Source organism: Larus michahellis, chromosome 4 (genome assembly GCF_964199755.1).
Source record: "Larus michahellis chromosome 4, bLarMic1.1, whole genome shotgun sequence".
Classification (NCBI taxonomy): Eukaryota; Metazoa; Chordata; class Aves; order Charadriiformes; family Laridae; genus Larus; species Larus michahellis.
In genome coordinates, this window is record NC_133899.1 from 26,348,596 (window position 1) to 26,362,582 (window position 13,987).

The window sequence follows — 13,987 nt, forward strand, 5'->3', positions numbered from 1 at the left end:
ATAAACACTAACCCAGTACTCTGAAACTCCATCTGGGGTATGCAGTCAGCTGCTATAATTAGGGAGAGAATGTCGTTGTTCAGTTTATTGCTGTTGCTTGAAATCAGTGGGTTGTGTTTGCACTCATTACAATTTAGATTTGCAGCGCGTGTTCTTGATTTCCTACGTTACTTTGGAAACCATGTACCAACAACTGACATGAAACAATTCTTTTAGGAGATTATTTTATTGTCCTAAGTTTGTAAGGGATAAGTGACCGAGTGATCTGAAAAAGAACCACAGGAAGATCTCCTGGTGCATGGTCGAGGAGATTCTCTAATAGGTACCAGTTCAGGACCCATTTGAGTAAGAGCATCGATCCACTTCTGTCCAGGAGAGAACTTCAGCAGTTGCTGAGATCCCAGTGGTACAATGGGATGTCGCATGAATTCAACGGTAAGCAGTGGAAGTGGCTTTTCTCTTTGTTTGCTTGTTTCCTATGGATCAGTTCCATATTGTCTTTCATACCATTTCTGACCTTACACTAGTAGAGAGTCGGTAGATAATATTCTGGATGTACTGCCTGGAGGAACTTGCATGCTGCCTGCGATGAGCTGCACCAGGGATGCTAATGACTAGAAAAGGGCTCGGTGGGCGCAAGGGGCTGTTACTGGGGAAGAGCGGTGCATTTCTTCTGCAACGCTGGGACGGGTGACAGATGCTGCTTGTTCTTCTTCCTGATCCAGCCACAGATTCATAATGAAATAAGTAATTACCGAAACTAGGCTTGTAACTTGATGACACTTATCCATCAGAAAACAATGGTGTTTTCACACAATCTGCTACAGTATGCTCTTTAATTGTGGTGAGTTGCTGTCACCTCATCCATACAGCAGAAAAACATGCATGGCTGCTTATGGTTTGGTCAGCTGTTGCACGTTAAATGAAAAACTAATTATTGTTTAAGAAACTTGGGAAAATGCAGCAGAGCAGTTATATTCAAATGGACTGTAGCTTCTTGTGCGTTAGTGAGTGCCTGGGGAAGTCCTGCTGCAACCCACGCCAGAGGATTTCTGTACAGCAAGAGCAGACGTGGTGAGGGCTCAGAGGTGATGGTGGTGCCAGAGCTCTGAGGCGGTTTTGGAAACCGCTTTGTGCCCTGTTCTCGTGCCGAAACCCAGGGATGTTCCTGCTTCAGTGGGGTTTAGGCTGAGCAATGCAGCTAGTCCCCACAGCGCTTGTGTTGGAGGGGAGTTTCTGCTTGTCGGGGGGACAGGACCACGGGTACCACTGTTACACAAGAGAGTGCACCTAGAACAAATGCAAACTGCTACCAGAAAAACAAACCGCAAATTTAAGATTAAGCACTTTTACGGGTGTGTTTTCCAAATTCGTGATTGTTAAATACATTTTTCTGTTGGCGTTTTGCACTGTGCTATACAAGTAATAGTTTCTTCCTCCTATAAGAAGCTGTGCAATGCCCTACCTACTGCCTGTCCGCGGGTGCGTGGTGAAGAACAGCAGAGCCGTGCTGGCATGTCCATGTTGGTGCTTCTTCCTGGGATGCTGGGGCCCAATAGAGAGCGTGGAGAAATGCTCCACTGGATCACAGCAGCCTCCAGGCTTTGCCTGAGTTCAGAACCGATTCGCCAGCCTCCACGTTGATCTCTCCTGCCTGTGCACATCAGTGGAGCAGCCACACTGCTTCTGGTACAGCTGCTGGCTCATTTGAAGCTGGCTCAGATAACTGCTCCTGTCTGCAGGCAGAAGGCTTTTTTTCCCTATGAATATACCCATTTAAGTTGTTCCTAGCTGGCTATCCACTATTTTAAGTACTCTTCAGCTGACAAAGTCCTCATGCTCAGTACATCTTAGAAGTGAGTGTATTCTCGTCCTACCCAAAAGAGCACCCAGAAGGACTGGAGCCCCTCTGCTGTGAGGACAGGCTGAGAGAGCTGGGGGGGTTCAGCCTGGAGAAGAAAAGGCTCTGGGGAGACCTTCCAGCCCCTTCAAATCCCTAAAGGGGCTCCAGGAAAGCTGGGGAGGGACTCTGGAGCAGGGAGGGGAGCCATGGGGTGAGGGGGAACGGTTTTAAACTGAAAGAGGGGAGATTGAGATGAGATCTGAGGAAGAAATTCTTGGCTGTGAGGGTGGTGAGCCCCTGGCCCAGGTTGCCCAGAGAAGCTGTGGCTGCCCCATCCCTGGAGGTGTTCAAGGCCAGGCTGGACGGGGCTTGGAGCAACCTGGTCTGGTGGGAGGTGTCCCTGCCCAGGGCAGGGGGGTGGAACGAGATGGTCTTTAAGGTCCTTTCCAACCCCAACCATTCTGTTATTCTGAGACATGTTAGTCCTTGGGAACAGCTACTCAGAAAGGATCTTAGGACATATGTTCCTTTGTGCCACACTAATTAATCACAGTCATGTCCTCAGATCAGTATTTCTTGAGATCTGGTATTGCATCTCCCTGAAGTCCTATTTCAGCCTTTCACAGAAATTAATATGTAGCAAATTTTAACTACAGCGCTAGAGGACAGAGCAGGGGAACTCTCTTAATAAGCCTGTGGCTGCTGCCCTGGAAGAGGGTCTGTGGGCAGGATGTTCCCCTGGCTGCTGATCTGCTGGGCATTAAGTAGAGATGCAGAAAATGCAATAAAAAAAAAAAAAAAGCCAGTTTGGAGTTCTTGAAATTAAACACACAAGAAGGAAAAATTGCTACTCACTGCCAACAGCTACAGGCCTCTGCAGTGTTTCTACAATTCAGAAGCTTCGCAGGGCTGGGAGGTGCTTGTGAATCCAGAGCAACGGGAGCTGAGAATTGGGTGCTGGGTTTTTTTCCTTTCCCCTGCGCTAACCTGAGGAGGGAGACAGCTAAAATCCTGATCAACCCCTGTGCGCCCAGGAGTGCAGTTAGCCATAATTGATAATTGTAGGCTTCGTACGCAGATGCCTTCGGGTTGATGGAACCACAGCGAGAAATGCCGCAGGATGTGTAATTGTGCTGCTCGTGCTGGGTGGCCTCTGTAAGCGTGCCGGGGAGGAATTCGCACTTTAATTTAGCTATGTAGCCATCAAACGCAAACATTTGCTCTGTCTGTTGATGCATTTTTGTCCCGTGCAGGCGCCAGGCCAGATGAGCAAAACCGCGTTCGGTATTACTTCTCCTTACCCCAGTCCCACCCTCCCTGCACACACAATCCCAACCGTCTTTATTTTGCATATGCTACGTATTCGGAAGGTGAAAAAAATAGACGTTTTGCTAGTGATAGAAAGGCAAACAAACAATATACTCCACATCAAACTGTGTCATGTATCCTCTCCCTGGCAGAGCCCCAAGCATCACAGTTACTCGGATTCCAGCAGCGCGAGCACAGAGGGAGGGATTAATTAAAACTAGTACATGTTAATGGAGCTCTAAACCTGACTTCAGATTGCCTTAACAGACAGAAAAAATGTCATGGTATTAAACTCTTCCCCCTCGGGACCTGCTGGAGCGGCGTGTCAGCGAGAGGCTGCCCTTTCCAGGCATGTGGCGCTCCTGGATCCATCGAAGCTGCCCTGCCTTTACCGCTGGACCGATGACCATGGCACGCTGCTCCTCTCGCCAGCACCCTCCTGAGGACCCAGAAGAGTTCCGCCGTCTTCCCCTCTATGTCTGAATGGGCACAGACCTGGGGTTCCCTCCCAGGGCACCAAAATCCCCTTTGATGGGCAGTAGAGGAGTGGTCAGTTGGTCACAGCTACCTCCGGTTAGCTGATACCTGGCCGGGTTGGGTCCTGGGGCAGGCTGAGCCCTGCCTGCCTGTCCCGAAATGTTTTAGTCAATCCTTGAATGCTGTGAAAGCTGAAGGGAGTGAGAGGAAGGCCATTTTTGCTGCCTGTGCTTAAAAAGGGCAAATGACGCGAGGCAGGGAAATGTTTCCGGTACTCGGAGCAAAACAAGGGGGTTTGCTTGTGGAAGGTGAGGCTGACGTGGCTGTAGGAAGAAAGGCAGGTTGAGGTGGGGCTGGCAGCCCCAAGGGGTGCCCAGTTGGGCTATGAGGGACAGCAGCCCCGTGCACTGCGTGCTCGAGACATCTCTGCAGGTGGGGAACATGTGGTGACCTCTTCCAAGCATGGCCAGGGACTGCTGAGGTAACCCCTACCACAGGTGGTTTCCTCCAAGCAAGCTGCTGCCTGCCCGCATTTGAGTCGTGATAAGCCAAGGGCTGTTGCTAGGTCTCTTATGCTTCACCATCTCTTTATTTCTCTAGTGGAGGATAATCTTTGCTGGACAGCATCACCTCTGGAAGTGGCGCAGCTGGACGGTGGCAGGCTTGGGGTGTTTGTCCAGAGTTAGAGCAATTGGTCATGGTGACAGGTGACACCTTCCAAGCCCAGGCAGACTGCCTACACGTCTCATAGCTCCTGCGCCTCCAAAGGCGACGTCTGCTCTTTGTGTACTCTGAAACATTGCCCAGCTTTCTGAAGTTCACGAGTTAAGGTCTTAATGTTGTGCTGTTAAATTTTCAGCATCTCCATTCACACCAGAAAGCTCTTCTGTTCAGGGGGATTTAGAATAATGCAACTCTTCATGAGTCCTCATTATTTCTCAAAAGGTGACTGTGTTGTTCAAGTGCCCATATTGTGACAAGCGTCTAATTATGGATCCTTTCTGTAGACCCCCAGAGATGCCATTATGTCCACCTGCAGCAGAAGATTATAATTTGCATTCAGCGTGAGCTTTTCTCCATTATTTCCACTGCACATAAATAACGAAAACAAATCTTATCGACCACTGATCCTCTTTTCATTTATCTTACATTTCATTTTTTGAAACAGCAGTTTTGCTTTGCTGCTTTTCCTGGGAGTATTGTTGTTTGCTACTTGAGCGCTAGCGTATCTGCTCTAGTCAGGCCTAATTGAATGTGCACCTTCCTTGGGCAATTGGCAAAAGTATCTTGGCTAAAAGGGCTTTTTGTCCTTTGAAAATAAAAGCGTGGCTGGAGGGGATGACACACCCAAAGATAAAAGCTTAATCGGTAACCACAAGATCGGTATATATTTACATGATTTTTCCTTTGTCCCTTTTGTTTTCTATTTTTAAAATTTTTTTAATGCTCTTTTCCCCTCTTCTCACTACCCTTCTGATGATTGAAATTCTCAGACTCCTAGGTCAAAATGCCTCCCCATCCCTCTCTATTCACACCTGTAGATAAGAATAGTTTTGAGGAGAAAATGCATTTTGGCACAGGCTCCTAATACCTGAATTAAAGGAGGTGAGTAATGAATGCATACCCCTCTCAGAGGTCCACATGAGCAGGCACACCACATCTTCTCATGAGGCTGTCCTGTGTTTTCATTGCATTTTGTAATTAATCGCACTGACAAAATCCCTGCAGAAACAGGAGGACAGAGGTATAAGCTTTGGGAGGGGAAAGACGTCATTCTGCTTTAGTCTTTCTCTGATGAAAAGTCTCTTTTAGACCTTCACAGGCAGATGACACCTGCAAATGTTTTGATTTCCCATGTTTCGTCTCCTTTTTGCATAATTCAGGTGACAAAATTTAACACAGCAGAGCCCAGTTTGTGTTTGCCCCCATCCTGTTCCCAACAGCGCTATCTTCAAAGTATGGAAACTCTCGTGAAATGAGGCTGAGCCAGGCAGGGCAGGGCTGGACCTGTTCCATGGAAGGTGGTCAGTCTTTGAGTTGAGGTTTTGTTCCTGTTGAAGCAGATCCAGGGCGAAAACTGGTGATTAACAACTCTACCTACAAACCCAGCTGTTAAAGCTTGTTTCAAGTCAATCCAAACTGTTTTGCTTTGAGAAACGGAAGCAATGCTGCCTTGTTGGTGTGGCACGCTAAAGGAAGATCAATGCAAAATGACTTAAAAACAGAAAACGGATCTATGTCTCTTTGGCACATACTGGTGCACGCTCTAACGCTGTTTGGGTTTCCTTTAGGACAAATCCACTGAGATCCCCTTTGTTTGGGGCACGTTGGAATTGCATATTCTGGAGGAGCAAAGTTCTCTCAGAGGTTTTTGGGGCAGCTCTAATTGCAGACACCCCTTTCCTTACCTCCTCTGCTCGTAGCCTTTATGGAGTCAACTTACTTGGCTGTGCAGAGGTGCCTGGTGGTACATGAGATGCTCTAGGATGGTGCACGCAGCTCCAGCTGTGGCTCTGGGTCTCTTGTAGCTCTTGCGTTGTATCTTCCACCCGCTCGAGATGGCTCAGCTCCCCTGCTGCGTCCCAGCTGCCCCTGCCTGCCCATGGCTGAGAACACTTTGGGCACTCTGTGGCATCTTTGCTATTATACACAAATCGCTCTTTATGGGACACTCTAGAGGCGCAAAGGTAATTTGCATGTAAAGGTATCACTAGTATTCGTGGGTTTAAGTCAAAGGGAACTCAAATTTAGAGAATTCAAGCAATGATTTTCATGTGTTTGGGATATCATCCCTAGGTTTTTAGTATTTATAAAGGATGAAGGCTATAATAACATTCTGGTGAAACACTCACATGCCCAAAATGCACTGGGAGATGTCATTTCCCTCAGTTGTGCAAATCGGTATGTTCAGTTAAATAATGTCTGGTAACAGCGTGCGCGTCTGCGATGTTACGAAGGATGGCTTGTGTGCATTTTGACTTGGGAAGCTGGAGAGGAGAAGATGTGATGAAGGCAGCAGTCGCTGGAAATATCCATCTTGTATTTCCAGCTCACGGATGTCATTTCGTATTATTTGTGCCAGGTACAGCAGCTGTCACTGAGCCTTTCTTTGCTCAGTGTAGTGCAGATTGTTTTGGTATCTCTATTTTAGTCAGCTGGGCCATGAAAAATTAGTGCAGAGGCTCGTTACATCGCTGCAGCTTGCCGTTGCTCGGAGCTCAGTTAATTTTTGCCTTCCAAGGCCCACACCTGGGCCATGGGTGCCACTGAGGAGTGAGCTAAAAATAAAGGCACACCGTTGCCACAGGTCCTTTAGAAAAGTGGGCGGGGGCAAATAATTCCAAAATGTGTTTCTGGAAGAAGGTATTTAACCAAATACCTCAAAACACAGGGGGAGAGGACGGTTGCAGATTGGGCATCAACCCTTGGCTCCAAAACTGGCTGATCATTCTCTGGTTTCTTTGTTTTCCCCATTTTTGTTCACGTCTCCTGCAGGCAAAGCCTACGCTCCCGAGTTCTACTACGACACCTACAACCCCCTGTGGCAGAACAGACCCCGCGTCTACTCCTACAGTCTCCAGTGGACCCAGATGAACCCCAACGCTGTGGACCGCATCCTCGCCTACCGCTTAGGGATTAGGCAGGTGAGGAAAAAAATTAGTTCATGCAGGACATGCCTTTTGAGTACTGACCTCTGTGAGGACTGCTGAACCTTTATTTTGTTTTCTTTTACTTTTATTTTGGTTTATTTCATTTCATTTCATCTCGTGTGAGTGGGAGTTGTTTCTCCTCCTCCTGGAAGGTTTGCCACCATCTTGCAGAAGGGGTCCTCTGCCACTTGCAGATCCTGGAAACTAATTTGCACGTTTGCAGTGTGAAAGGCAGAGATTAAAGAGCTGCTCCTCAGAGGGTTTGCAGAGGCTGTGGCTCAAGATATGCTAGAGAGATTACCTGAAATAAACTTGCAGTGAAATTAAACTTTTTATCTCTCTGTATGTATCTACATATATTTTTATTAGATCTTCCATGTAAATAGATAAATATAGGGATAGCTGGAGCATTCCTGCGGAAACACATAGTGATCCCTGAGAAGCAAGCCATCTTTCCTGACCACGTTAAAGCCGATCGCACTTGTGTCTTTATAGATTCACTGTGAACTTTTCAGTGGGAATTGGCACTGTTAAGGAAGCGTGGGACCGACCCACTTGCAGCAGAATTGTTAAATTAACATAGCCATCCCCATTAATTTTCCCTGTAACAATTCTAAAAGAAAAACATCATTTGTCTTCTTTGAAGGTTATTGCTACAAAGCTTGAGTTTTAATAGTCAATTAAAGTGAAATAACCAATCTGTGCATTGCTTAACCTCTCGTTAAATGGCAACACCTCTGCTTACTCCCCTTCTCAGCGCAAAGTGATGTTCCTACAGCTAAGTCCGTACAAAATCTCACAATTTTGTGTTCTAAAGGCAGAACATTTTGCGCCATAACGCTTGTTTGCAGTCCTGTCCAGAGTCTGTCTGTGCCAAATACTACAGCTGTGGCAGAGATCAACTCTGACAGCTTGGGTTTTGCTAGGAGTTCTCAAGGAGAAGTAAATGGCTTGAAAATAATGCTCCTTGCTGTGAACACCTCCTTGGCCACCACGTCCACCTCCGAGTCATGTCTTACCAGTTGGGCTGCCAGCCATGGGTCTGGCAGAGGAGGCTGTGCCATGCTGTGCCGTGCTGTATCATGCCTTCCGAAAGGGTTATCAGACATTGGAACAGGCTGCCCAGGGCAGTGGTGGAGTCGCCATCCCTGGAGGTGTTTAAAAGCCGGGCAGACGTGGTGCTGTGGGACATGGGGTAGTGGTGGTCTTGGCAGTGTTGTGTTGATGGTTGGACTCGATGATCTGAAAGGTCCCTGCCAACCTTGATGATTCTGTGATTCTATGCCATGCCATGCTGTGCCTGGTCGGGGCCACAGGCCTCCCACCATCCAGCTCCTGGGCACGTGCCCCCAGCTCCACTCCCAGCCTGGACTTGCTGCGATCAAGGGAAGTCTTTTTGGTGCTTACTTGGGAGAAACCATCTCATTCTTTTGGTCTTGTTTTACATTCCAATCAAGCTTACTTTTCTCTAAATAATACCACAGTTGATTGATTTAGAAAGTACAGGTTTGGTTATTCAGCGCCTGAAATAATAGTTTGTGCAGGGAGAAAGAGATTTGGGATTAAGACAGACGCTTGAAGATGCACATATATATTTTTGAAAATGTGAGTTCAGAAAGTATTTTGTTATCCTGCAGATCTCCTAGTGGGATGAGCTTTGTGAGCTGCAAAACAAATACACAATTTGAGCATGCTATTTATGCTGAGGGGATGGGGTTTTGCTGGTGTAGCTTCTGTGGTAGCCGTGGAGTTGACTGGGACACGTCCAGGGAAGGGCGCTGATACCTGGGGGTGCTGGCTCTCCGTCACTCAGAGTTTGTCTCTGCCCGAATCTAACTAATTTGAAATGAAAATCGGTGACTTTTAATACATGTTTATGCCACTGTTTGCATCATTGGGCACAAATCAGTTCCGTTATCCTCATTACCCGAGAGGGATTATTAAATTTAAAAAAGAATTTGCACAAGTAAAAGAATATATAATGAAATTAATTGCATTAGGATTTTTAGCTCTTCTTTTCCCCATTTCATTTTAATTTACTTTTAATTATCTATTTATATAATTATCTAGAGTTACTTTACTCTAATTTCCTTGACAACACTCTCTGTCAGGCTAATCATAATATTTTCCTTTCGTCTGTCTGAAGCCACGTTTAAAACGTGGGTGATTTAGAACCTAGTGAGCCATCCGGACACGCTCATCCGTTATTGCAGTAATTCCCCCTGAAACAAGGGTGATAATTAAACTTCTTTTTTTTTTTTTCTGACACCTACCGGTACTTGCTACCAGCAGATTACCTTCTGAACTGTTTGTGTTTAGATAGTTCATTTGACTTAGCAATGTATTTTTTACTGGGTTTTGCTATTATTTTTATTTAACACTAAAAGCAGGGCCAAGCGTCCTTCGGGAGTGGCAGAAAACAACCGCTCACGGCTGGGCAAAGTTCATGGGATTTTGAACGAAACTCAAACCCTAGCTGAGAGGATTTCCAGGTCGAAGCGAGGGTCTGCGCCTGCAGCCCAGCATCCTGCTGCTGTTGTAAAAACTAGATGCTCTTAATCTTTATTTTAGTCTTAATCTTTGTTTTAATCTTCTAACGCGTCACAAACCACTGCCAGTGGGCTACGTAGTGGGTCAGCGTGTTGGTATCTGCCGCTGATTCCGTTAACACCGTTACCTTTAGCTGATGAGTAAATGGCTTTTGCGTTAAGAACGCTAACACCCGAGCCCGAGCACCGCTTCCTCCACAACCTCTACATCGCTGCTTCACCTGAGGCAGAATCCAGGCAGTATTTGGGGAATATTTAGTTGACAGCAGGTTTAGGCTTGCCGAATCTTCTGTGGAATTGCTAAAGCCTGTAATATTGACAATATTTTTAATGGCATTTTGTAAAAGCAAGAGTTTCTGATGAGACATAGAGCAGTTTAGCTCCATTTTTGCCTTTGCCAGGTGGCTGTGGAAAGCAACGCAACGGATGTGCTTAATAATGAAACTTTTCAAGGGCAAAGGAGGCTGGTAATAGAATGTGGCAGACTAGGGATTTTCCTTCAAGACAACTTGTTCTGCTAGGAATGATTTGATTATACAGGGGTTTCACGACCGGAAAGCACGTCCCCCGGCTGGCACACGGTGACGTCGCGGAGCTGGAGATGTCTCTGCCCTGATCAGCTCGGGCAAGCAGAGCTTTGAGAAGTTACTGGAGAGAAATGTCCGGTGCCAGAGGTGTTGTGCGGGCAGAAAGCAGGTGGAACGGAGACGCTGAAGCGAAGCAGGGGGAGGAAGCGATGAAAATAATTCTGTCTTGTTAACGTAGAGGTACGAGCTATTTCACTGTGGGTGCCAGGAGCCGCTGTTGTGCTATCGGGACCTTCATGACTGTGTGGTTGCTTTCTGACATTGCAAAGAAACGTTTTAAGAAGAAAATTAACCAGTTTAAGAATTGAATTGAAAATCTGTAAGAATCACTGCGTTTATACGTATGTTATCCTTATGTCTTCCTGTAAGATCATTGTATCGCTCTCCCCCCACCCCTTTATTTAAAGCTACAAACTGCAGGTTCAGCGCAGCGATGGTGAGAGAAGTTTGTTCGGTCGTGTTGGTCCCTCTGTCATGGTAGTGTGTGACGGATGCTCCCTCCTGGGAGAATCAGGGAGGAACCGGAATTATTTAGAGCACTCTGCTTTCTGCTTAAGCCCCAACACTCCTGCTGCTGCCCTTTGGGGATTCGTTCTGTGCTTAACATTATTTTTTCAACAAGCCCAGGCTCTTGTCTGCGTTTCTGGTTGACGCAGCACACGGACGGTGGTTTCCCAGCGCCGGGTTTTAATCGGCTTTGAGGATGCTGAGCTGCAGAATCTGCCAAGCCCGCTGTGACGGAGCATCTAGCCGCCAAGCACTGTGCTCCTCTTTAATGGAACAGTGACAACTGCTTCAAAAAATGAGGTGTTAAACGGCCATAGAGTTTACTTCTTGAGTGAGCGTAAGAGCTGCTGTTCATGCGCTTTGATAGCGCTCTGAGCCCTCAAGCACGTCTTGAGGAAACGGCCCCATCCCTCCAAGGAGTTATTACGGATGTGGTCTCCTCCTCATGGAGATTTCTGGCTTGTTCATTTAGAAAAAAAAAGAATTTAGTTGATAAATAATAATAGCATGGGCCCTGGTCTGATTTGCAGTTCTTGTAAGACCAGTCTAGCCAATTTTGGCAGGGTAAAAGACCCCTCAAGGGCCCACGTTATCGGTTGCAGTGACCAAAAGGGATAGTATTGTATTAAAATTCAAGGATTTTGAGATGCGTGTGTCCTGTGAGTACAACTTTCAGACACACAGGCGTGTGTTAGCAGTGAATTAGGGCTCAGAGTCCACCTTCTCCTAGGTGATGCCCAATAACCCAGACCATTGCATGGCCTGTTGTCTCGGTGGGACCATCTCTCTCTCCCGTCCTCTTTCTCTGGGGCTTCCTTTAATTTTCTTAATATTCCTGGAAGAATATTAAGAAGTCCTGCCAGACTCCACCCTGTGTGAGTCCCCAGAACAGTGTTACACATTTCTGTCAGATCCTGCTTCTTGTCACCCACCTTTTCACTAGAGTTAAAATCAAGGCATGTCTCCGGCATAAGAGGATAATTTAATGGTCGGAAAGCAGGATGCAGGAGAAATTTCTTTGGCATTTCAAGCACTGGTTAAAGAGAAGTTGAGAGAAACTGGCACAGCAAATGCTAGAAAAGTTATTTGAGAAAAAAATGGAGCTTGGTTTAATGACATATCAGGGAAGCCAAGAAAGTCAAAAAGGGACAGGGAAGGTCCCATCAGGTGGAGACGGAGTCACAAGAACAGAAAAGTGTCATTTTTCTGCCTATAGAGTGAAAATGGTGACAGCATTATTTACTGCTTATGTAGAATGAAATTTCGCACTTACGAAAAATATATTTATTTTATCGCACTCAAGGCCCCCACCTGATGGGTAGCAATTCTCCAGATGTTCCTTCTCTCAGGATCACAGGGCTGTCATCCCACAATGTTCTGCCATAGGAAAGATGTTTGCAAGCTGGGTATTTTCATTTGGTTTGCTGTAGAACATGTAAAAGAGCTATACATCAAAATGTATACAAAAATTGTATTCGGAACCATTCAAAAATAATTACTCACATCTGTAGCAATTAATTTCAGGGGAGGAAGTGAGGGAGTTGAAAAGGCTAATTCACATGTAGATTGGAATATTTCTAATGTTGTTTTCATGAAAAATTTTAAGCCGCCTTCTACAGAGGGTTATAAGCTGTCCCGAAGATTTCAGAGCATGCATTTCTTTTTGGAAGTCTAAACCGGGCTTTGCTTTTCTCCTGTTATATCTGCACTTGTGAAATGAGACAGAGAGAGTTTGGCAAAAAAAAAAAAAAAAGAGTACAACATGTAAAGGCAGGTTTCTTATTGATTTTTCTGGGTTTGGCAAATTGAATTAGAGAAGCAATGGTTCTGTTTTACAATTTTCAGTTTTCAGTACTGATACCTGCTGTGCTTATTCTTCAGAAGACTGAGGCTTGAGTTTCGAAAGAGCAAGCTGAGGGTTATCATTTGAGATTTGTACCAAATTCTTTTCATTGCCAATTAAAAATGGTTACATCTCCCAGTCTTCTGATAGGTTAGGAAAATTCTTATGCATAATTTAAAAAAAAAAAATCTGTTGATTATCCTTTAAGAAATTCAGAGGTAGAAGTTATATACATAATTTTTTTTTTCTGTGGGGTCCTGGTGCTCTGGCTTTGATCCCGTGGTCTCTTAGCTACCGAAGATGCTGCTGACGGTACCCCCAGTCCCCGGCGGGGGAGCTGAGCTGTGCGCCTCTAGAATAACCAGTTCTCTTGGTTTGGAGGCAGCGCGCTGTGTTTTCTAGAGATGCAAACAGAAGACATCCCACGCAGAGCTGTGCCCGTTTACATTACCACAAAATGTGGACATTATAATTAAACTCCCTTTCTTCACACACACACACACACACACACAAAACCCCCAAAACCAGTCAAAATTTAAGATACTCATTTTCTTCAAGCAATTAGTGCCTGCTGGGACTGCCTTGGCTTGATTTTTGTTATATAAGCATAAACTCCTGCTACTTCATTACTAATTTTAATACCTAATTCATATTAACTTTTTAGTGCAATTTCTTAAGGAAACAGGACACATGTGAATGGCCTGAAGTTACTGCCTGGGATTTCTGAACCCAGCTCTTCGTTTTGGCCGGCCCTGCTGGGGAAGAGAGGTGCAGCAGGCGAGGACGGCCCCTCCAGGGTTGTGAAAGCGCGTGGACCGGTCAAGGAAAAATACGTAATTAGGGAAAAAAAATGTAAGGGTAGGATCACATTAACCAAAAAGAAATGAAGCATGGACTGTGTGGGAGTTCTCTAGCTTCATAGCAAGCTCTGTGGAACCCCCTCCTGGGCTACCTTGCATTTTAGGGTAATATCTGAGCTTTCTCTTCAGGATGTCTGTATATGTATATTTATACATTGCAGGAGACAAAGATGTCTATTTCAAATGTCCTTCTTGACTTGTGACAGCAATGACAAAGTAATAATTCCCTAAGGAGAATTATAATACTACATAATTAATATTGTAATTATAAATCCTGCAGAGGGAGGAGCTCCTAAAGCAGTAACATTGCATGACCTGAGTCTTTCGTTGCACGTTTCCCTTCAGCGAAGAAAAATACCGACT

The 13,987-nt window shown here is 45.7% G+C and overlaps 1 protein-coding gene across 3 annotated transcripts in view; it reads left to right on the top strand.

The window, feature by feature from the left end:
• Positions 1-13,987, top strand: part of MDGA2 (MAM domain containing glycosylphosphatidylinositol anchor 2) — a 366,795-nt gene that overhangs the window by 306,796 nt on the left and 46,012 nt on the right. For all 3 annotated transcript variants that reach the window (XM_074583599.1, XM_074583600.1, XM_074583601.1), the window contains exon 10: positions 7,124-7,272. In XM_074583599.1, the coding sequence (XP_074439700.1) occupies positions 7,124-7,272 (149 nt within the window). The remainder of the gene's footprint in view (positions 1-7,123; positions 7,273-13,987) is intronic.